The sequence below is a fragment of the Gymnoscopelus braueri genome, assembly GCF_963280865.1.
Source record: "Gymnoscopelus braueri genome assembly, chromosome: 20".
NCBI classification, from domain to species: domain Eukaryota; kingdom Metazoa; phylum Chordata; class Actinopteri; order Myctophiformes; family Myctophidae; genus Gymnoscopelus; species Gymnoscopelus braueri.
In genome coordinates this window covers 34,902,906-34,925,378 of record NC_137622.1, presented here as the reverse complement: position 1 = coordinate 34,925,378, position 22,473 = coordinate 34,902,906, and the positions used below count along the sequence as shown (strand labels likewise).

Sequence of the window (22,473 nt, the reverse complement as noted above, 5' to 3'; positions counted from 1 at the left end):
CCTTTGGGAACATAGATGTTTGGGAGACCCCACACAGGTGCTTTGCGATTGGTGTGGGGTAATTAATCACACCACCTGCCAATTGTGCAGCCCATACATTTGTGCTTCCCAAAGGAAGTCTTGATATTTCAGTCCTGCACTCATTCCGGGCCCCACGCCCGGAGAGAATGTTGTCCGTGTGAAGCTCAAGCTCGTGGAAAAGTGGAGATATTTTACTAAACAAAATTTCTGCCTGAACTTTCAAATGGATATGAAAATAATTTGACTTGAAATGTAGCGGAGTTAAAGTTATGTGCTGGCAAAAAAAAAAAAAAAACTCCAAAAATGTGCTAATGATATTCAAGTTAATGGGTAACCGGAACGCTCGCCCCCAACGTTTTGGTATATTCAAATGTACTTAGTTTACTGTCCAGCACTGCTAAAGCAATCATCTCTTTCAATTATTGTGGACAGACTGGACACACACAACACAAGCCATCTGCTCTGCAGACACATTTGGAAAATAAATTAGTAATATAATAATGATAATAATAATAATAATAATATTATTATAATGATGGCACTTGAATACATTTAACCGAAATGTGTAATTACTGTATTTATTAAAATAGGCTACTGCATCACACAGCAACACAACAGACAGTGTGGTGTCTCCATATGTTTAGATAGCGTGACTTGCCCACAGGGTGGAGCTGTTGGCCAGCCAATAACACAAGACACCATGTATAAGCTGTTGTTCACCAAATGCAATATTTCTTTTCACATATTATGCTGTATTCTTTGTACAGTAAGGTAGTCATGCTGTTCAGAAACTGTACTGTTCAGAACTCTGTACTGAACAGATATGTGGTATCATGAAAAATATTAGAGAAAAGTAAGGTTGTCTAATATGAACTATGCCAGCATTTAAAGTTTGATGCAAGTCTTATGGTCACTGAATAAACAAACAGATGTTCATATGAGGACATGAGAGACAGTTTACCTGTGCTGTTGTTAGGATCAACAGTTGGTATGAACGCCATGAAGAGAACAGCTGAAACAACCATGGGCTGCATCCTGCACATCAGACACTAACCTGTTGAAAATGTAAAAGTATAAAAAATTAAGTGTTTAGTTTGACTGCAGCATTGTAGCACAGAAACACACATAACCCAACAACACAGGTTCATTGCAAATGTAACAGATTGCATTTTCAAGATGTTATAGCACACAAATGACCACTTCAAAATACTCTTACCTGGCTTGCAATCTTCAATGTAAGGTTCTTTCCTCTGCTTAAAACGTTAAGGCCAGATACTGCAGGATTTCCGCAAGTTCTGAGATTTTATAAGACTGTGTTTCAGTGAGGAATGGGAGGTGTGGTGAGAGTGTGAGAGCATGTGAGAGGGTGAACGTCATCTCCTACACCTTGCAAGCATGTACTGTAGCCTTTTGCCGGGCAGGGCTGGCACAGGAATTTCACCATCAAGGCCATATCGCCACCGTGGGCCGCGTTTGGCCTCATGCCCTTCAAAAACTGATCTGTACTGATGAACTTTGTCACAGGGACAAATTAAGACTCAAGCAGGCCCCTCGTTCAGGGGTCTTCAACGTTTGCATAACATTGTGTTGCAGATTAAACTTTTTCATAGATTTCATAGATGGCTTCATAGACTTAATTTGACAGCACTATCATCAGTGTTGTGTAAATTCATGTTTTTGTTTATTTCAGACATTTAACCACTTAAATCGCCATTACTTTAGTAAACCTGACCTTTGGCTCTGTACTTGGTTTGGCTCAGTTTTCCCTCTACGCCAAACGTCTTTGTGGAAAATAGTTGATCTACAAGCTCACAACACACACACTGTGAACTAAAAACGAACTCAGGGTTAGTTTAACTCTAATAAGATGTACTTCACCGCCAAAAAAAATTCATTTACATTCTGAGGATTACCGCAAAGGTAAAAATAAAATTAGCATTATAACATTTGTACGCTCTCAGAGTTTACGCATGGAGTACGGACACATTGTTCTTACTTTCCCCAACCGTGGTTTCCGGGTAATGGAGGTGTAACGAAACATCATGCCCCCTCCAACCAGCGGGCTAGACCTGGGCCCTGTGGGTGGCAAGTGCTCTGAAGGGGGGGCAAGGAGGTATGTACTGTTAGTTTAAAACAGTCATTCTCAACCCTTTTTCATTCCCAGGACCCCCCAGTTTGATGTACAGTAGGCCACGGACCCCCATTGCTATCTCTGGGACCCCAATCTATACTGTAAAACCCTCTGTGTTGATTTAACTGCGAGTGTGTACACATTGGTTCCATTTGTACACTCTGAGAGTTACAGGCCTGGTACGGGTCCATTTGGCTCTATAACCATCAATCAACCCCCTCAAGGACCCTTGGGGTGTCCCCGGACAAACAAGTGCCTTAAAAGAACAGCTAGAACATAGAAGAAGGTGAAAAGTGCAGTGTTGTGGTTTCACACTGTGACTCTTTCTAGACAGATGGCATACACAAACTGCCCCCCCCCTTATACCTGAATGTTGCAAATAGAAGACATTTAGTTCAGCAAAAGGAGACATACTCCCTAATTTCAAATAGAGATAACCTTCATTCATTGTTCGTGAACTGGTTCAAGGTCTCTCCCTGCTCAAACCATGACTCAGCAATTTTTTGCACACTGTATGTGAACTGCCAAACACAAGTACAGCGCATTGAGGATAACTTTATGTAAATTGTGATTTACGTTATTTGAATACGTAGTGTGTATATATATATATATATATATATATATATATATATATATATATATATATATATATATATATATATATATATCTCCAACTACAGTATATGTTAAGTTAATGGACACACATCATTTTGTCCTGATGGAAGTGGTGATGATATGTCAGAAACAACTCTATATTCAGGAAAATAGATGTGTCAGAATAGAAACATAACATAAAGTACTTGTAAATGAATATACTTGATCAGAATTCATGATAAACATTAAACGTTTGGTCAGCCTTTATTCACTGCATCACAATCACTGAATAGTATAGTCATAAAACTTTACAAAGGTTTATGCCAGCCTTATCAGCTTTTCTTAAATTTCTCTTTTTCCGTGTGTGGTCTCTCCAATCTCCTAAACAACACTCCTGTGTCAGGACCTAACGTTCTCCCTTCAAAGGGACAGTCCATACTGCGATATTTTGGCAGAAAGTTCAGAGCAGCCCAGCTCCTCTCTTCCGCTCCTATGCCTAGTCTGGACAGCAGCTTGTCGGCAGTCTTGGGCACTACGGGCTGCAGGAGAACGCCGTACATCCGCAAGCACTCAAAGGTCACATGGATGATGGTGTCCAACCAGCGCTGGTCTTCGCCCTCGTCTCTGTCCAACTTCCACGGTGTGTGGCGCTGAACGAACCCATGGGTCAGCCTCACACAGCTACTGATAGCCTCCAGAGCTTTGTACACGTGCATGCTTTCGTAGTGCTGCTCCACAACAGCCGGGAGACCCTTCACAGCATCAAGCATGTGGTAGTCTTCGGCCACAGCCCTGCATGTGGCGCTCGCGTTCTGTTGACTGGGGAACGCGTCGGAGCAGAAGAGGGGGTAACGCTGAGCTGGGTTGAGTGAGGGAGCCGTGCAGCGGTTCAGAAGACCACCCAGAGAGTCCGCAAGCTCCGCGTTGAGCAGCTTGACCACTTTGTCATCGTAGTAGTCGCAGTCCGAGTCCGGGACACCCTGACGAAGTAGAAAGTACCTAACTCCATCGGTCGTGAATCTCTGTGACCTTTCAAGGGGGTCTACGACATTCCCCACGCTTTTGGACATCTTCTTGCCCCCTACTGTCCAATGGGAGTGCACGTGTATCGTCTGTGGCAGCGGTAGACCAGCGCCAAGAAGGAAAGCTGGCCAGTATATGGCATGAAATTTTAGGATGTCTTTTCCTACAACGTGGTGGGCAGCGTTCCACCACTGTTCATATTGGTCTGGATAACCAGCTACCGTGAGGTAATTGACCAGAGCGTCCAGCCACACATAGATGGTGTGATCCGGGTCGCCCGGGACTGGTATACCCCACTGTAGACGGTCTCTCTGGCGGGACACCGACAAGTCGGGAAGGTCCTCCTGGAGCCACTGGACAACTGCGTGGTGGAAGCGTTTAGGCTGCACAGCGCTGGGGTTCCCATTCAGCCAGTTTAGCAGCTGGGAGCGGAAATCAGACAGACGAAACATATAGTTCTCCTCCTTCATCCACTCCACCTGCAACAAAGTAGCGAGAATTCATTGTATTTCCATGTGAGTGGCACATGCCACAAGTCTCATTTGGAGTCTTGCTTATGGACTATATCTACGCTAGCCCCATTTAGAACCTATCCCTCCGCTATATAGCTCCGAGATGAGGTCCTACACAGCTCGGTGCCTGTGGGGGGTGACATCGGCGAATATTTTTCACTCTGCATGATTCTTACCCTTTTCTGCACATCGTATCCAAAAAGTATTCTGCCCTGCTCTCAGATATTTTAACTTTTAGCGGAAAAGAAACTCTAAGCGACGGGTTGAAACAAGCGCTTATAATGTCAACCCCCGCCCGCATGTGCAGTACTGCTCCCGTAAGATTGCATTGGGAAAACATGGCCACAGGCTGACTAAATAAGCGATGTAAACGCTTGTTTCAACCCGTCAGTTAGATTTTCTAAATATCTGAGAGCAGGGCAGAATACCTTTACATTTTGGATACGATGTGCAGAAAAGGGTAAGAATCATGCATCGCCGATGTCACCCCCCACAGGCACTGAGCTACGTAGGACCTCATCTCAGAGCTTTACAGCGGAGGGAGAGGTTTCCGATTGGAGCTATATCTACGCCTGCATCACATTCATTAGTCTCAAATGATATCACAACCATTCCCGGAATCTGACATTATTTACCTTGTGTCCGCTCTCCAGGGATATGTTGATCTTTTCCCCAGAGGAGTCCACAGCGTCTCCGACCTGCAACGGCGTGAGGAAGCTCTCGTCCTGCGTGGAGTACCAGCCTTCATAGCTCCCCTTGTAGATGAGTCCTTTGCTCTTCAGCAGCGACCAAAAGTGCTCCACAGCACGCAGGTGTCTCTCTTCTGTAGTTCGGATGTAGTCTGTGTACTGGACGTCACAGCTCCTGAAGAGGTGCTTGAATCTCTCGGACACATCCGTGCAGAAGCTCAGGGGGTCTTTCCCTGCAGCATCAGCAGCCTGCTGGATCTTCAGGCCGTGTTCATCTGTGCCTGAAACACAAGGTAAGAAACGTTAATCAAAATATGCTTAAAACGCCACTTTTGTTAACCACTTGAACCCCCATCATTCCTATTCTGGGGGGAACATTCACCGTCGATTTGTGTGTAGAGTGAAATAAGAACGTACCAAATGTGCTCAAATGTGCTGTTTTATCAACTATAGAGGGTCTAAGTGGGACTGAATTTGCAGCTCAAAAGCTAATTCATCCTAGTACAATTTCATGATAAATTAAAATCTCTGCGATACGATTATTGTGAGCAGTTTTTTTTATCACGAAGTAGAATATTCTTTAAAAGAATATTATTATAGTCCAATAGACTAATAGTCACCGACTTTAGTAGCCCTGAAACATGACTGTCATATCTTGACAGTCGTCATGGCACTACTTGTTCCTGTTTTTTTTTTCTTCCTACATTTACAACCCGTACATCTGCATGAACGTTCAGATTTCAAATATGACGTGCTGACCCCACAGCCACGGATGTAACAAGTTAAAACGCCTGGGTCTAAGTACCCGTATCATCCGTGTTGTTCAATAAAAAGCATTTTACTCCTATCGACGGCCATTTTTCCATAGAGTTAATGTATCAGAGTGCAATACACCTCCCAACCGATAGGGTCGCGTAATTGAAAGCATGGAGACAATTCTGAGAAAATGGCCACCGGTTGGATTAAAATGCTTTTTATTGAACAATACAGAAAATACGGGTACTTAAACCCAGGCGTTTTAACTTGTACCATCCATGGCCGTGGGGTAAGCACTTTATATTTGATATCTGAACGTTTATGTAGATGTACGGGTTGTAAATGTAGACATTTCAAAAAACAGGAACAAGTAGCGCCATGACGCATTGTGACAGATGAGCGTCATGTGAACCATGGCTACGACTTTAGATGCACTATATGCAGTCAAACGTAAGGAGTGCAAATATCAATGTAGCACACCATTTGCATCAAAATAAATAAGAAAACAAACATTTTACCTGTGGCAAACTTTGAGTTGAAGCCCCTCAGTATCTTATACCTATGCAAGCAGTCAGCTGTCACAGCTGAGTACAGATGTCCTATGTGAGGGGAGGCGTTCACATAGAAGATAGGAGTAGTGATGTAGTAATGGCTCCTAACATCTCTGCTGCTGCTCATGCATCTCAGTGGAAGAGAGGAGGGTGTTGACAATAACGCACAGGTCTGCAGTCTCTGTAAAGGGTTGAATTGCTTGATGATGTAAAGACATGGAGTCCTCATCGTTAGACTGAGTTCAATGAGCACCGTTTAGTTTAATCCACTCATTCATGTCATATGACGTTTCAGATGATGATGTCATATAGCAGAACGTCACCAACGCCGGGACAGTTAGAACTCTGATATTTGTTTCTTGGTCGATGTGATCAACTGTACCTGAGATTTGTTTTAATTTACAGAAAGCAAGAAAAAAGATATAGCAAACACCGGCTGTCATGTGTTTTCTTGAAGGTTGGGGAGGTCTTGTTCTTCCGGGTTGTATACAACAAGGCTCCGTAAAGAAGGTACAGGCACGGAGGTGGGAGGCAAACCACTGCAGTCGGAAGCATAGACCTCTCCTTCTTCTTTAAAAAAAAAATGATGTAGTGTTTGTTTGTTTTGTATTTGTATATATATATATTTAGTTGTCATAAAGAATTATCCTCAAATTAAAACGTCCTCCTTCTTTAATAGTAGTCGTTGTCGGGCAGAAACCTCGTATCTCCATATTTCAACTTTTTATGTTTTTTTTCCTTTTCATGAATTATTGCTCTATTTCATCACACAAGAGTGTGGCACACAAGTAGAGAAAATAGCAGATGATCATCTGCAACAAGTTCACAACGGGTCGCGAGCTTGTAGATCGGCTATTCTCACATACAAGGTTTCCAACCGACCATATAGCACCACCAGTGCTGCCAGGTTCTGCGAGAGAAATAAGCAACCACGTCTATGAAAATAACCCCCTCTAACCTTATTACATTGGCCTTTTTTTTAATTGTTATTTTTGGGGAATTGGGGGATATTTCCACGGGGAAAAGTGTGACATGACTCCCAGGCCTATCCCGACTGCCTCATTAAGCCCAGCAACATCAGGCAAAATTGCTGTTTATTTCATGGCGTCGTAGAGAGAGGCGTCTTGTTGTGCAGTCCTGGGGGCTGTGGGGAGTCAGGTCACACTTTTCTCCCATTTTTTCCAAAGCCACACAAATCTTGTGGCTTTTCAGATGGGGGTCCGTGGACAAATACACATACATTTGGGGGTCCTTGCCATGAAAATGTTTGAGAACCACTGGTTTAAACAACATTAGTAAACTTAGTTGTATATTAGACTTTAGAAATAAGCCCCCCCCAAAAAAACACGTTTACAGAAAAACAAGCCCAAAGTCGCTTATAATAAGCGGACATGGCAACACCGGAGGGCGACCGTTAACCGTTGCCACCAGGAAGTGCCTTGGTGACGTCACGGCAGCATCCAGTCAGCTGCTTGCTTCAGCAGCAGCAGCACCAGAGCAGAGGCAGCTGGAAGTGAAACTATACGAATGGCTTGAGGCGAGAGTTCAAGGTAAACACCATTCATTTAATACATGATAAACACATTAGATCCGATTTAGATGCTAGAAATGAGCGCTTAATATGAGAAATAACTGTTTATATAGTGGTGTTTTTGGATGTTTCCTCACCACAAGTCACCACATAGAACCAAGCAGGCTGTCATGTGATGTGGAGAGGAGGAGGAGGAGGCTGCTATAAGCTATATGCCTTGCAAATTAAAAGTTTTTGTGTATCATCAGTGGCAGTGGTGTAAAGTAACTAAGTGCATCTACTCAAGTACTGTACTTAAGTACCATTTTGAGGTACTTTTACTTTACTGGAGTATTTCCAATTGTCTATACTCTTACTTCTACTCCACTACATCTCGGAGGCAAATGTGGTACTTTTACTCCACTACAAATATTTGAAAACTTTAGTTACTTGTTACTTTGCAGATATAAAGTATTACATCATAAAACATACATTAACCACTTTACAGGGATAGGATAGACCTTTATTGATCCCAAGGGAAATTCAGTCGTAAAGATGAATCCAGTGATGGAAAAAGCACTTACTTAAAGGGGTAGTTCACCCCCAAAATAACTTTTTTTCTATTGATTACTGACCATCTGGAGCCTTGAATTCATAGATATTTTTTTGGTTTTGTCACATTCCTAAGCCAATAATTTATGATTATAATAAATGTGTCCCCATTGATTCCGGTAGGAGACACAAATGCATTTGTGTCTCCTACCGGAATCAATGGGGCTACATTTATTATAATCAAATAATAAAGGAAGGAATGCGACAAAAACAAATAAATATCCATGAATTCAAGGCTCCATGGGGTGAGTAATCAATAGAAAAAAAGTTATTTGGGGGGTGAACTACCCCTTTAAGTAAAAGTATCAATACTCCAATGTAAAAGTCCAGAATTCAAAATTTACTTGAGTAAAAGTATAAAAGTATTGGTATCAAAATGTACTTAAAGTAACAAAAGTAGAAAGTACTCATTATGCAGAATGTTCCATTTCACAAGTTTTCAAATGTTTTAAATGTATAAAAAATATTTTGAAAATAGCAGATCTACAAGCTCACAATTCGCGTTGTGCACTTCTGCCAGTTTCAAATATCCTGAGTATGCATAGGGCTGAAGTGGTTAATGTATGTTTTGTTATAATAATCAAAATCTACAAAGTAACTAGTAACTGAAGTTTTCAAATAATTGTTGTTGAGTAGAAAAGTATAATATTTGCCTCTGAGATGTAGTGGAGTAGAAGTATTGAAAGGTGGAAACACTCCAGTAAAGTAAAAAAAAACTCAAAAGTGTACTTAAGTAAGTACGGTACTTGAGTACATGTACTGAGTTACTTTTCCACCACTGATATTTGTTCATGATATTGTATTTTGGTGTTATCTTTTATGCTATGTTGATTGATTGAATACATAGGACCACAATGGAAAGTCCTGACTCCCCAGGACGTTTTTGTGTTATCTTTTTAGCTCAAATGTATTTTTGACTGTACCCCGTGCTGTTTGCATTTCTGTCTTAATAAAGTATTCAATCAATCAACATTCATCATGTTTTGTTTGGGTGTTTTCAGATGGATGCCAGCAGCCGCAAGGATTTCTACATCGGCCTGTCTCTGGCTGTGAGCTCCAGCCTCTTCATAGGAGCCAGCTTCATCCTGAAGAAGAAGGGCCTCCTGCGACTGGCTGGTACAGGTTCCATGAGAGCAGGTAAGGTAGAACCATAAATATGTGCATGAACATTTTATTTTTAGTAGAGCCCGTATATAACAATAATAATAATAATAAATAATATTATTATTTTTATATCCCCTTTATACGCTTCTTAATTCAACTTCTTACAGTATATATATATATATATTACAAAGAAATGACCTTAAAAAGAAGGGACCACGCATTTCTCAAATGCAGGATGACTTGCTTTATTGCACAACGCGTTTCGCTTATGCTTCCTCATGTGCTATGTGCCTACTTATTATTTTGTAATTTGTTCTTGTTTCGACCCACACCTCCGTTGGGGTCTAAAGGTGTGTGTGTGTGTGTGTGTGTGTGTGTGTGTGTGTGTGTGTGTGTGTGTGTGTGTGTGTGTGTGTGTGTGTGTGTGTGTGTGTGTGTACCAATAACTGATGTTTTGACAATATTTTGTTAAAAATCTATTAGAAAAACTTTTAAAGATTCTATTAAAGTTTCTATTTGAGGAACATTTAACTTAAATAATAAATAAACAAAAAGCCTTTTAATTGTAATTTTCTTTAAAGAATATTACAATGAACAAGAAAACAAGTATATAAGATACACAAAAAGTAACTTTATTTCATTGAACTTCTTACTTACCTATTCAAAACAGTTAAAAAACTAGCCGATCTACAAGCTCACAACGCGTCACTTTGCGATGCGTTGTTAGCTTGTAGATCGGCTGTTTTTGAAAACTTCGCCTATAATGACCAAATCAGGGACACCAGGTTTAAAGTGATTAAAAATCAGGACACATCAGCTACATCATTGCAGATACAGATGTCATCCAAAAAGTCAAATAATGGCAAATATACAGTATTGGCCAGACTGATGATATCTGGGTCAGGCTGTAATTTTCCCATCTTATAGCTGTCCTGTGCATGCCTTCTGTTTCACAGGTCAAGGGGGCTATGCTTACCTGAAGGAATGGCTATGGTGGGCAGGACTTATTTCAAGTAAGTGACTAAATCGACCAACAAACCCCAATACTTATTTCAACGGATGTGTTGAATCGTGTGACAAGCCTGTCCTCTGTTTGATTTTTGTCAGCCTTAACCTTCTCTCTAAAAGTGTGGCCTTTGTTTTCAAAGAGAGAGGGAGGTTGTTTGTTGTGGGTTTGGTATTTTTTTGCTGATGCTCTTGTCAGTAGAACACCAACTCCCACAGCATCCCTTTGAAGCAGCTACATTCCTTCAAAAGAGCACATTTGCACAATATGTAGGCTCCGCTAGACAAGAAGAATTTCTCAAGACTATCCAGCTATAGCATAACTGTAAGAAGACCCCTTTATAGATGCTTGAAACGCTAATGTTGTTTCTGTGTGTTTCAGTGGGAGTTGGAGAGGCTGCTAACTTCGCTGCGTATGCATTTGCACCTGCCACACTGGTGACTCCACTGGGAGCAATGAGTGTGCTTGTGAGGTAAATGTCTTCAATCAGTTTCTTGCTTTCACACCTTCGCTCTTCACGTGTACGCGTCGCTCTGTTGATATGACACCTTAACCCATTAAGACCGGGAACGCATCTGTGTCATTTTAAGATTTATTTGGCTATTCAAAAGGGCTATGAGCTTGTAGATCTGCTATTTTTTGAAAAATCGTGGGAAATGTGTGCATATCTTTGAATATATGTTTAAAGCGAAGATTTTTTACTCCGATCTGTGCTTCTCAGGGGTCCCTGGAACAACATATTTTGAGATGGGGGTCCGTGACCAAATACATTTTACATTTCGGGGGCCCTTGACATGGAGAAGTTTGAGAACCACTGATTTTATAGCAACATACGTTAAAAAAAACAAAACAAAAAAACCAGTTAGGCTTTAGAAGACATTTGTAGAATCCCCAGAAGTAAAGATTTGAGTTACAAATGTTTGCTTAAAAATATATATATATTCAAAGATTTGCACAAATTCTCATGATAAAAAAAAAAATAGCACTTTGAGCTTGTATATCTGGTATTTTTGAATAGCCAAAGTGTAAGATAATGGTTAATGTGGTTAAAATCTGAAATGACAGATGCTTTCCTGGTCTTAATGGGTTAAGAGACATATTATTTCTTTACACCAAACTGCCAACGCTTTAGCGATGATTGCAACTGTTTGCATTGTCAGTGTTCACCCTGGCCAACCGCATTGTTTCCTTAACACAATCTATCATGATCGGGTAGCAGATAAAAATCGGCCCATGTCATATGCGCATCTGTCTCAACTTTTGAAAGCACTCCGCTCGGCCCAAAAAGCACACTGACCAGTGACCAGTGCCCTTTTACCACTTATACCCCATATACTTCATGTTCAAGTTTTATTTTAAAACATCATTGCATAACAGTATGAATTATGATGTTTCTTACAGATTCAAGAGGACCGCTCTAAGATAACATTTAAAAAAACAAATCATCAAACATCAAAACCAACAAACAATCAGAAGCGATAGACAAGCAATATACAACTAATTGATTAATATCAATTAATCAATTAATAAAATACATATACACAATGATCATAAAAAGAGCAGCCTCAAATTCAATTTAAAACAGCAGCCAAACAAGGGCGCTAAGTCACAACCATAGACAAAAACAGGCATTCACAGAACTGGAGGTCAATAGCAGATCAGTTATTTCTGCAGAATGTTATGACATCTCCAGAATAGGGAAGCCAGGGTTCATGTGGGTAAAGGCTGCTGCCTTTTGTGCTATGCACAGTCATCTTTTGGTAATTTCTCATTTAACCCATTATGACCAGAGGCTGATTCTACAAATGCCTTCTTCTATCTAAATCAGTAGTTCTCAAACTTTTTCGTAATTCAAAATTATTCAACATTTTTCAAACACTTAAAAAAAAAAAATCAAAAATAGCAGATGTACAAGCTCGTATATCTGCAATTTTTTAATAGCCAACGCTAAAATGTAAAAGGACACAGATTTTATGGGTTAATGTAAAAAGCTGGTGCCCATTCTTACGGCCCATTCATGCGTCTAGTCGTTTATAAGAGGGTCTGTCTGTGCATCTGTGTGTCTAAAAAAAGCTGGACCGATCTGAGAGTGGCAAATCAGTTGCACCTCAGAGCTGACTCTATGAATGTTTTTGTTTGTTTTCGCAGTGCGGTGCTCTCTTCCTACTTCCTGAATGAGCGGTTGAATGTGCACGGAAAGATTGGTTGCTTACTGTGCATCCTGGGGTCCACGGTGATGGTCATCCACGCTCCCCAGGAGGAAGAGGTGGCTTCCCTCACTGCCATGGCTGAGAAGCTCAAAGACCCAGGTATGGACAGAGCAGAGCTACTCTCTCCCACTGTTACTGCAGGAGATTTTTCAGTTTTTATGCTGCTTTGCAATATTTCTACACATCATGGAAAAAACCCGGACAGCCATTGTCTGGTGCTTTTTCTTTAAAACATATTTAAATTTTCAAGAAAATTATAAGTAACAAAGTAGTAACAAAATTAACCCTTTAAGACCTGGAACGCATCTGTGTCACTTTAGATTTCTTTGGCTATTCAAAAATAGCAGATATACAAGCTCATAGCGCGGCACCGAGTGCCGCGCTATGAGCTTGTAGATCTGCTATTTTTGAAAACTCATGATTTTTTTTTTTTTAGAAAACATTTTTTTAATCGGCCTCAGGTCTTAATGGGTTAATAAAATACCATAGACAAACTTCCTGGGATGACTGTAGCTTAGTGGTAAGAGTAGATACTGGTAATCAGAAGGTCACCAGTTTGCCTCTCTACTCTAGCCCGTCCAGTATCCGTGTCCCCCAAACACTCATCATCAAATCTAACTTTATTTATACAGCACGTTTACAACAGCCGAGCTAACCAAAGTGCTGTACATGGTCAAAACAAAAAAACTATTAAAAGCATCAAAACAAAAGAAAAACATCAAAACAATTCACAAAAACAATAACAAAAAAAAAAAAAAAAGCATCAAAATGACCAGCAGCGATCAGCTGGGTGAAGCCAAAACGGAATTTCCCTTGTAGGATTAATAAAGGTCTACCTCCTTCCTCTTTGGTGTTTTTTCTCTCTTCTGCACTGTAATTGTATTTGTTATTTTTTACTTCTTCTGTTTTTATTGTATCCTAATGACCTTTTATAATGTGTTTCCTTTGCTTGATGTTTTGTGTAAAGCACATTGCATTGCCTTTTTGTTGAAATGTGCTATGCAAATAAACTCTTGCCTTGCCTTGTCTTGCCTTGCTTTGCCTTGCCTTGCCTTCCTGACAATCCTTTAAAATAAGTTCAGTCTCTCTTACAAGCCTGTCTATCACAAGTCACCAGTAATTTCCATTCAGAAGCTATTTTGGATCAAACCATTCTATTCACATGGGAGCATTTACCACGAGTCCAACAATAAATGACCTCTCCAGTCTCCACATTGATCCCTGGCCATCCAAACATCTCTTTTCATCTGACATTGCTCCATTGCTTGCTTGCAAATTCCAATGAAAACGCTTTTGGATTGCATAAGTGGTTTGTATATTATCATTATGTTAATATTATGAACCACTTAAGCCCTGTTTTATGCTGCTTTCATATTTTGATCTTGCCCTAACCCTATTGTAACATGTTGGTGCGTGCCTCGTCCCAGGGTTCATTGTGTTCGCGGTGGGCGTCGTGATAAGCAGCCTGGCTCTCATCTTCGGCGTGGCGCCGCGCTACGGCCAGAAGAACGTGCTGGTGTACATCCTGATCTGCTCGGTGATCGGCTCCCTCTCCGTGTCCTGCGTCAAGGGCCTGGGCATCGGCATCAAGGAGCTGTTCGGAGGCACGGCCGTCCTGGCCGAGCCGCTGTTCTGGTCCCTGCTCGTCTGCCTGGTGCTCTGCGTCAGCATCCAGATCAGCTACCTGAACAAGGCGCTGGACATCTTCAACACCTCCATCGTCACGCCCATCTACTACGTGTTCTTCACCACCTCCGTCATGGCCTGCTCGGCCATCCTCTTCAAGGAGTGGCTGAGCATGAGTGTGGACGGCGTGGTGGGGACCATCAGCGGCTTCCTCACCATCATCCTGGGCATTTTCCTCCTGCACGCCTTCAAGGACGTCGCCTTCACCTGGGACGCCCTGCCGCTGCACCTGAGGAAGCCGGGTGCTCAGGGGGGCTCGTCGCCCAGGGGCCACCACCAGGCTTACGTGGCCCTCCCCAGTCACGAGATTCATCAGGCCGAGGAGGATGACATGACACTTCCCAGGGAAGGGGGCTCCTCCTCCAAGGGGGGGTACCCACCGGAGAACTCCACGAGGAGGAACAATGGCTTTGTCACCACTTAGCACAAAGCCACCAGTGGCCAGTCTGGCCACTGAAAAGCCTTTTATGTTCTCCTCTGCCAAGCTTTACGATGTGCCAACTTAACCCATTAAGACTGGGAACGCATCTGTGTATTTTTAGATTTGAGCTAAAAAAGCATTATTTTACACTTTTGCTATTTAAAAATAGCAGATATACAAGCTAGTGCCGCGCTAACCTCGCGTCACCAGTCTTTCCACCTCGGAGGAAAGCCTGGTATGCGTTACTAAAGACCCATATGATCCGGTCTAGGCCACGCCTACTGAAGAAAAAAAGAATCCTCTTTCCGGATTGTCGCGATCCGGTTTTGTGGTGCCGCTTTGTTTTGGTTCCCCAATCCCTATTTAAATGGAATAGAATTTCCCCGTGGGATAATACCGGATAATACAGACGCTAAATAGTCTCCGGAAAGTACACTCACATTTATATTTAAAAAATAAGCTAAACTACACTGCATCAAGGATTTTATTAGGACGGACCTATTTTAGGGTGACGTCTTTCCGGATTGTCGCGATCCGGTCGCCTGATGACGCGGATGACGCGCCTGGTGACGTAGGGCTACTTCTGCTCCCGACCGGATCATAGACCCGAAAAGCTTTGCTTCCCAGGCTAGTGCCGCGCTACGAGCTTGTATATCTGCTATTTTTGAAAATGTGTGCAAATCTTGAATATATATCCTTTTTTAAAGCGAACATTTTTAACTCAAATCTTTGCTTCTGGGGGGTCCCTGGAACAAAATATTTTGAGATGGGGGGTCGGCAGGCAAATGCATAAAATTTTGGGTGGTCCTTGCATGAAAAAGTTTGAGCACCACTGAAACAGAAAACTAAGACATTTGTAGAATTGGCCTCAGGTCTTAATGGGTTAAACAATCTGTTTACTAAATCTGCCTTACATAAAACAATAAACACTGGATGACGAGCTTGTCTAGCTGCGATTTTAGCACAATTGAATGTTTGTAAAAGCTCATGTTTTTATTTATTTATCAAAGAGGTATTTTTTTGTCACATTAGTAGAGCCAAATCATTATGATGAAACGTATAGGACAGATTTATAATGTATGTGATAACACAATTTCTCTGAATGTCTACTGTATGTGAAAGCACCCTATTGTAGTTCATGTGTGTAGTATAGACTTGAAAGTATGTAGATATATGTACAATCTCTAGAGTCTGATCATGATTCATGACTGCCTGCCTATAGGGCTGAAAAGCTTGTAAAGAAACCACACTGTGCCTTCTGTTACTCAGATGTCCTATTGTCTATGCATTCCTTTTGCACTTTTAACTTTTAACATTCATTGTGCACATTTTTTTTCAACTGTTCCGTGGCCACGGTCAAGGCAAAAGCTATAGTTAGTTCCTGAATATGGTTCACGTTCACTTTTGGTACCGATGATCAAGGTTGAATACGTTACTTATTGTTACTGTAATACCTGTTTTGTATTAGCCTTAATGAACAACTGCATTTCCCCATATGTTCAAAGATTAAACTTGCATTGTGCAATGCAGTGTTAACAGGGATGATGTCTTGCCATTGCCAACATGATGATGTCTTGCTGATCTATAAGCACACAATGCATCGGGAAGCATCGTGAGCTTGCAGATCGTCTATTTTCACTACTTTTGGAATAATCTTGAAAATATTTGACAATTCTTTTGCCTATGACATGCCACAAATAGGGATGCCAGGTTGAACGTGGTTAAGAGAGCGTCGTGACAAAGCATTCCATCACATAAGTAGGGCTGTCACGATTACAAATTTAAGTTGATGATTAATTGTCACTCAAATAATTGCGATTAACGATTTAATTGTGTGTTTGGCATTGAACACTGGAACATACTGTATGAAGCCTTTTAGGCTTCGTAATAAAAAAATGCACAGGGCAGATATGACAAATAAATGAAATATACAAAGAAATTATTGACATATTTGATCATTTATACATGTAAAAAAAAAGAAATAGCTACTATTTCTGCTTTTTTAGTATTTGAAAATGTGTAAAAAATCTTTCAACATGGAAACGATTATGCAAAAATAATTGCGATTATCTCAAATAATTACGATTGGAGGGTTATGTAATAATTGTGACAGGCCTACACATAAGGCAGGAACTCTGGGAAGCGTGTGTGCCATTTGCACCAGTTAAGTTCACAAATCATGCCCCATCATTTTCATTGGCTGTGCCGTCCTTCCTTTGTCTGGGTGGAAGTAGCCTCGGAAACCCAGGCTTTTTTTTAAGTGATGTGCTCCGCATGCAGCCGGTCTCAGACACACACACATCATCGTCTCGTACAATGTGCAATTTGGAGTGTAGTGATAACCTAATCCATCCACCACAGCTTGTCCACTCTGATGCGCTTGTTGACGCACGAGGCCGTGCGTTTAGTCGCTCGCCTAGCGGCTCACTGGGCACGCCTCATGAGCCTCAAGCCCGCACTGTCAGCATTGTCTACCTTGTTGTCAAGTGTTTGTTAAAAGGTTAAAGCTCTATATTCTGATATTAATCATTGTTATAGAGCAGTGGTTTTCAACCCTTTTCATGCCAGGGACCCCTAAATTGATATACATTTGGCCCCCATCTGAAAATGTTTTGTGCCAGGGACCCCCCCAGAAGCAAAGATGTGAGTTAAAAATGTTCGCTTTAAAAGATATATATTCAAAGCTATGCACACATTTTCAAGATTTTTCAAAAATAGCAGATCTACAAGCTCATAGCGCGGCACTCGGTGCCGCGCTATGAGCTTGTATATCTGCTATTTTTGAATAGCCAAAGCTAAGTGGTTAAAATGATTTTGATGCTATGTTAACTCATTTTGCTGGGGACCCCCTGGTACCCCCCCAAGGACCACTGGTTGAGAACCACTGTTATAGAGTGTTTGTTCAGTAAGTAACGCAGTAACGCATTTATTAGCTTCAGTTTTATAGTGTTTCAGCACAAATGTTGTCCCTCCCCCCTCTCCAATTTCACTCCCCTGATTGGATGACATTATCCTAAAATATATATTTCTAATTTACTAAAGAGATGGGGAGACCCTGTTACTTGACTCTATCGAGCAATCATAAGAATATATAGCTCACTACTTTAACAAGAAATATACATCACCTTTAATTATGACTAATTTTTTCATAGGTCAGTACGTGGCACCAACTGGAATCATGACATATATGTACAATGGGAGTCATTAAAAAAAACACATTGATAATCAAATCACTATTTTTTTAGATGCAATGGGAAATTGCACTGAACTCTGTCTTGTGACAAGGCGAGTTTGAGGTGTGTGCATGGGAGACTCCTCGCAATCATCAAAATATTCACATAATTTCACCACAATATCTTATGTAGTGCTGCAACATGGTTTAAACCAGTAAGACCAGGAACGCATACTGTGTCATTTTCAGATTTATTTGGCTAGCAGATCTACAAGCTAACGCTAAAGCCACGCTATGAGCTTAAATAGCAGATCTACATCTGCTATTTTTGAAAATAGATTGTGAAAATGTGTGCAAATCTTTGAATGTATATATATACATTTTTACTCAAATCTTTGCTTCTTCTTTGCGTCCCTGGAACTAAATATTTTGAGATGGGGGGGTCCATGTACAAATACATATCATTTTTGGGGTCCTTGACATGAAAGACGCTTGAGAACCACTGATATAGCAACAATTTGTAGAATCCCCCAGAAGCAAAGATTTGAGTTAAAAAATTTCGCTTTAAAAATATATATATTCAAAGATTTATATTCAAGTTTCACGATAAAAATAAAAAAAGAAGCAGATCTACAAGCTCGTAGCACGGCACTCTGCGAGCTTGTATATCTGCTATTTTTTTTATTAGTATAGAGTATAAAATAATTATTTAAAGTGGTGACACAGATGCGTTCCCGGTTTAAATGGTTTAAAGTACTATCATTTTTCACCCATTCAACAACACCTATACACAAATACTGACAACATACTGATAGACCAGCCTCATACCCGAGTCATGGCATGTTTCACTTCAATGTTCAATGGAAGTAAGTGGTCAACTGTATAGCCTTGTCAGCAAATACGTACCAAAACCAATAGGCAGGGGGTACGGTTGGCATTTTTTATTTATTTATTGCATATGTACAATTCCTTTAGCCATAATTTTTCTCTTCCTCTTTCTTGATAGTCTGCTGACACTATTGGGTAGAAGAGGCACACAATGTCCTGGATATTTGTTTTTCATCCTAGAACCTTTTACCAGAGAGCAGTTAGCCTAGGTTCGTGTAATCAGTGATGATGGGACATAATTCCTCGCGTACAGTCCGGCTTAAGAAAGAAAACAAACGTTGAAGTGCTTTTGCAACTTGACCCACAATGAAAATGTCATTCATACACAACATGACCCCAGGTCCCGCCGGGCAGGAGGGAAATAAGTCCAAGAAACTTGAGCGTCATTGACATTGATAACATGGCGTTGAACCTGAGGCACTTGTAAAAGTAAAGTAACACTGTGTTTTTATCTCCAAGTTGTTCAAATAATTACACCACCACCACACAGAGAGCTGTCAGGACCGACCGACTAGGATGTATCAGTGTCTGTGTGCTTGTGTATGTGTGTGTGTGTGTGTGTGTGTGTCTCCTCCTCAGTCTTTCTCTCAGGGTCTATAATGCACAGACTAGTCTGACATGTCTGATGAGAATGAGCCTCGACTCCCTCTCTGGGTCTGCTCCAGTCTGTTGAGGATGAACTGGCTGGTGTCGATGAATCTCTCTACACAGTTCACCAAACACACTTCTGTCCTGGAGTCCAGCTTCGGGCCAGGCTTGTCCACGCATTTGTCCTGGAAAAAAAATACGCAGAAAAGTCAAGAGTTAGCTTAGCCTATAGATGGGTTTCCGCGCGACGTCATCACAGAGCAGAGTGTGCAATCTGCGCATGCGGGAGGTAGAACGACCCGGAAGTGCCATTCACTCTATTGTTATTTTCGGGATTTAGATAGGCATAATGCTGCTATTATAGGCATAATAGGCATAATGCTGCTATTATATACAGACAGATACAACTTCCGACAAATCATTTTTATTGAGTAAAGAAGATATTACAAACTGCATCATTTAATCTACTTTCATTAAACCCGGTGAAGACCATTTATTTTATCAATGTACAATGGGCAGAGCTGCTGCGGGTAATAGCGCCCTCTACAGGCTCTTCCCTCCACTGCGCGCGCATCATCCTCTCATGTTTACCAACGGGAAACCCATCTATAGGCCCAGTGGTGGAAGAAGTACGTACGCACATTTGTTTTACATAAGTCAAAGTATCAATACCACATTGTAGAAATACTCGGTTACAAGTAAAAGTTCGGTATTCAAAATTTACACGAGTAAAAGTATAGGTATTAAAATGTATCAAAGTACCAAAAGTAAATGTACTCATTATGCAGAATGTCCCGTTTCCAAGTTGTCATATGTCTAAAATGTATAAAAAATCTTTTGAAAATAGCAGATCTACAATACGTGACGCGTTGTGATCTTGTAGATCTGTTATTTTCAAATAGCTAACGTTTATATAGGGCTGAAGTGGTTAATGTATGTTTTGTAATAATCTAAATCTACAAAATAACTATAACTCATTATTTCAAATAAATGTAGCGAAGTAAAAGTACTGACATTTTTAAATACTCCAGTAAAGTAAAAAATAACTCAATTGTACAGTACTAACAATAACAATGACAGTTTAAAGTGTGTTATTTTACACAACATGTAACCTAGCCAGGTCAGTGTGTCATAAGCCTATAATAACTACTGTTGTTTTTGTGGATTTAAGGTAGTAGGTATATCCAGTGGTGTAAAGTAGCTCAGTACATTTACTCAAGTACCGTGCGTACTTATAAGTACAATGTTGAGGTACTTTTCCCACCACTGTAACTACTGTTGTGGATTTAAGGTAGTAGTTGGGTATCTACTTGGCACAACAAGCTAACCGTGCTAACGCCGGTTAGCTTGTGCACAACCAGGCCAAAATGAATGATGTCTAATGTTGTAGAACTTTGACTCTACTTTTCTTTTTGTTTACAAATAGCCCAGCCTGTTATTATACTCAAACTTGTGATTTTAGACCTGCAACTTAAGAAGGTTTATTGGTATTGTGCTGCTAAGAAGAAGTGTAGGACAGGACTGTGTAGGTTTCTTCTCACCCAGTAGCCCTGATACGTGACAGTCATGGATGAAACTCCAACATAGTGTTTGCACGTTCTCCTTTTTTGACCCGTACGTCTACATTAACGTTCAGATTTCAAATATAAAGTGCTTTACCCCATGGCCACGGATGTTACAATTATGTTCGGGTCCTCAGAAGTACCCGCATCTTCCCTATTGTTCAATAAAAAAGCATTTTAATCCGACTGGTGGCCATTTTCTTTGCGTTTTCCTCACACGCGACCCTATCGGCTGGGAGGTGTATTGCACGCTGATACATTATAACTATTATGAGAAAATGGCCACCGATCGGATTAAAATGCTTTGTATTGAACAATACGGAAGATCAGGGTACTTCTGAGGACCCGTACATAATTGTAACATCCGTGGCCATGGCTAAGCACTTTACATTTGAAACCTGAACGTTTATGTAGATGTATGGACCTGTAAATGGAGAAAACGAAAACACCAGGTGTAAGTTCATCCATGACGGTCCCGTCTTGTCTTGTGATCCATGGCTGTTACTTACCCAGCAGACTTCAGTCATCTGGTGAACCAGCTGCTGGAAGCGTTGTTTCTGAGACTCTATCTCTATGAAGTGCTGCAGCTGGGGGTCCGCGGAGGCTCCTTTACCGTCCATCACTCAATGGTACACAGATGTTTTTAGTTTATGAATGAATGAATGAATGTCTCAGTCAGCCCCTGACCTTCACGTGTGTATACAGTAACGTAGTGGGGGTTACACGGGAAGTGGCGACCTAAAGAATTACGTGACCCTCTTCTTCTTGTTTTGGCCCAGATTTACCCTTTGTATAAAACTGATAATCGACTGATTCGTTAACCAGATCCGAAGTAGGGAAACTGATATGTGCTGCTTTAGGCTGTGAGAATCAACTACTGCTGGATTCTCTACGATGCTTATCTCTCTGTAAGGACTCTCTGGGTCGCTGCTGGAACTCTCCTCTACCGAGGTATGTCGAGCCTTTTTATGCCGTTGTCTGCGGCCCTAATGTCACTACAGTGATGTCAGGTAGTGTCAGACATCTCCTGATCTCCATATATGGAGCGGCCTACGTCAGTTATGCCCAAATATGGGACTATGACCGTATGACGTCAGTCCTGGGCGTTGCGGTTATCTCCATATATGGAAGTTCCGGGAGGGGTTCTCTGATGTCAGAGCTATAGGTATCTCCATGTATAGCCGTCTAGGAGATTCTATGATGTCAGACTTGGGGGAGGTCGGTTGTCTCTATCTACGGGGATCTCCATATATCATAGGAAGGCTAGGAGGTCACTAAAGGTCGGGACTGAATGGGTCATTCATCCCCTTATATAGGTTTCTGGGCATCCTGCATGATCCACCTTGAGTGTTATCCATCTATATGGCTAATACACCCTGAATGTTCTTTACACTTTGTCTTGTTTTTACTCCAGTAAAGTAAAAAATACCTCAACAT

At 41.2% G+C, this 22,473-nt stretch overlaps 3 protein-coding genes across 3 annotated transcripts; 1 reads left to right on the top strand and 2 right to left on the bottom strand.

The window, feature by feature from the left end:
* Positions 1 to 3,021: 3,021 nt before the first annotated feature.
* Positions 3,022 to 6,621, bottom strand: mars2 (methionyl-tRNA synthetase 2, mitochondrial). Its single transcript, XM_080415984.1, has 3 exons — positions 6,245 to 6,621; positions 4,917 to 5,251; positions 3,022 to 4,248 (listed from the first exon to the last, which is right to left on the bottom strand). The coding sequence occupies exons 1-3, from the start codon at positions 6,504 to 6,506 to the stop codon at positions 3,079 to 3,081; spliced, it is 1,767 nt and encodes a 588-aa protein (XP_080272110.1). The 5' UTR covers positions 6,507 to 6,621; the 3' UTR covers positions 3,022 to 3,078.
* A 1,125-nt stretch (positions 6,622 to 7,746) lies between these two features.
* On the top strand, positions 7,747 to 16,368 carry LOC308075935 (magnesium transporter NIPA2). The gene is made up of 6 exons (XM_080415967.1): positions 7,747 to 7,827; positions 9,401 to 9,536; positions 10,460 to 10,516; positions 10,891 to 10,981; positions 12,658 to 12,818; positions 14,147 to 16,368. Exons 2-6 carry the CDS (start codon positions 9,401 to 9,403, stop codon positions 14,827 to 14,829), a joined length of 1,128 nt encoding a protein of 375 aa, XP_080272093.1. The 5' UTR covers positions 7,747 to 7,827; the 3' UTR covers positions 14,830 to 16,368.
* Positions 16,369 to 18,412: 2,044 nt separating this feature from the next.
* timm8a (translocase of inner mitochondrial membrane 8 homolog A (yeast)) lies at positions 18,413 to 21,748 on the bottom strand. The gene is made up of 2 exons (XM_080415819.1): positions 21,546 to 21,748; positions 18,413 to 19,659 (listed from the first exon to the last, which is right to left on the bottom strand). The coding sequence occupies exons 1-2, from the start codon at positions 21,654 to 21,656 to the stop codon at positions 19,495 to 19,497; spliced, it is 276 nt and encodes a 91-aa protein (XP_080271945.1). The 5' UTR covers positions 21,657 to 21,748; the 3' UTR covers positions 18,413 to 19,494.
* Positions 21,749 to 22,473: the final 725 nt, after the last annotated feature.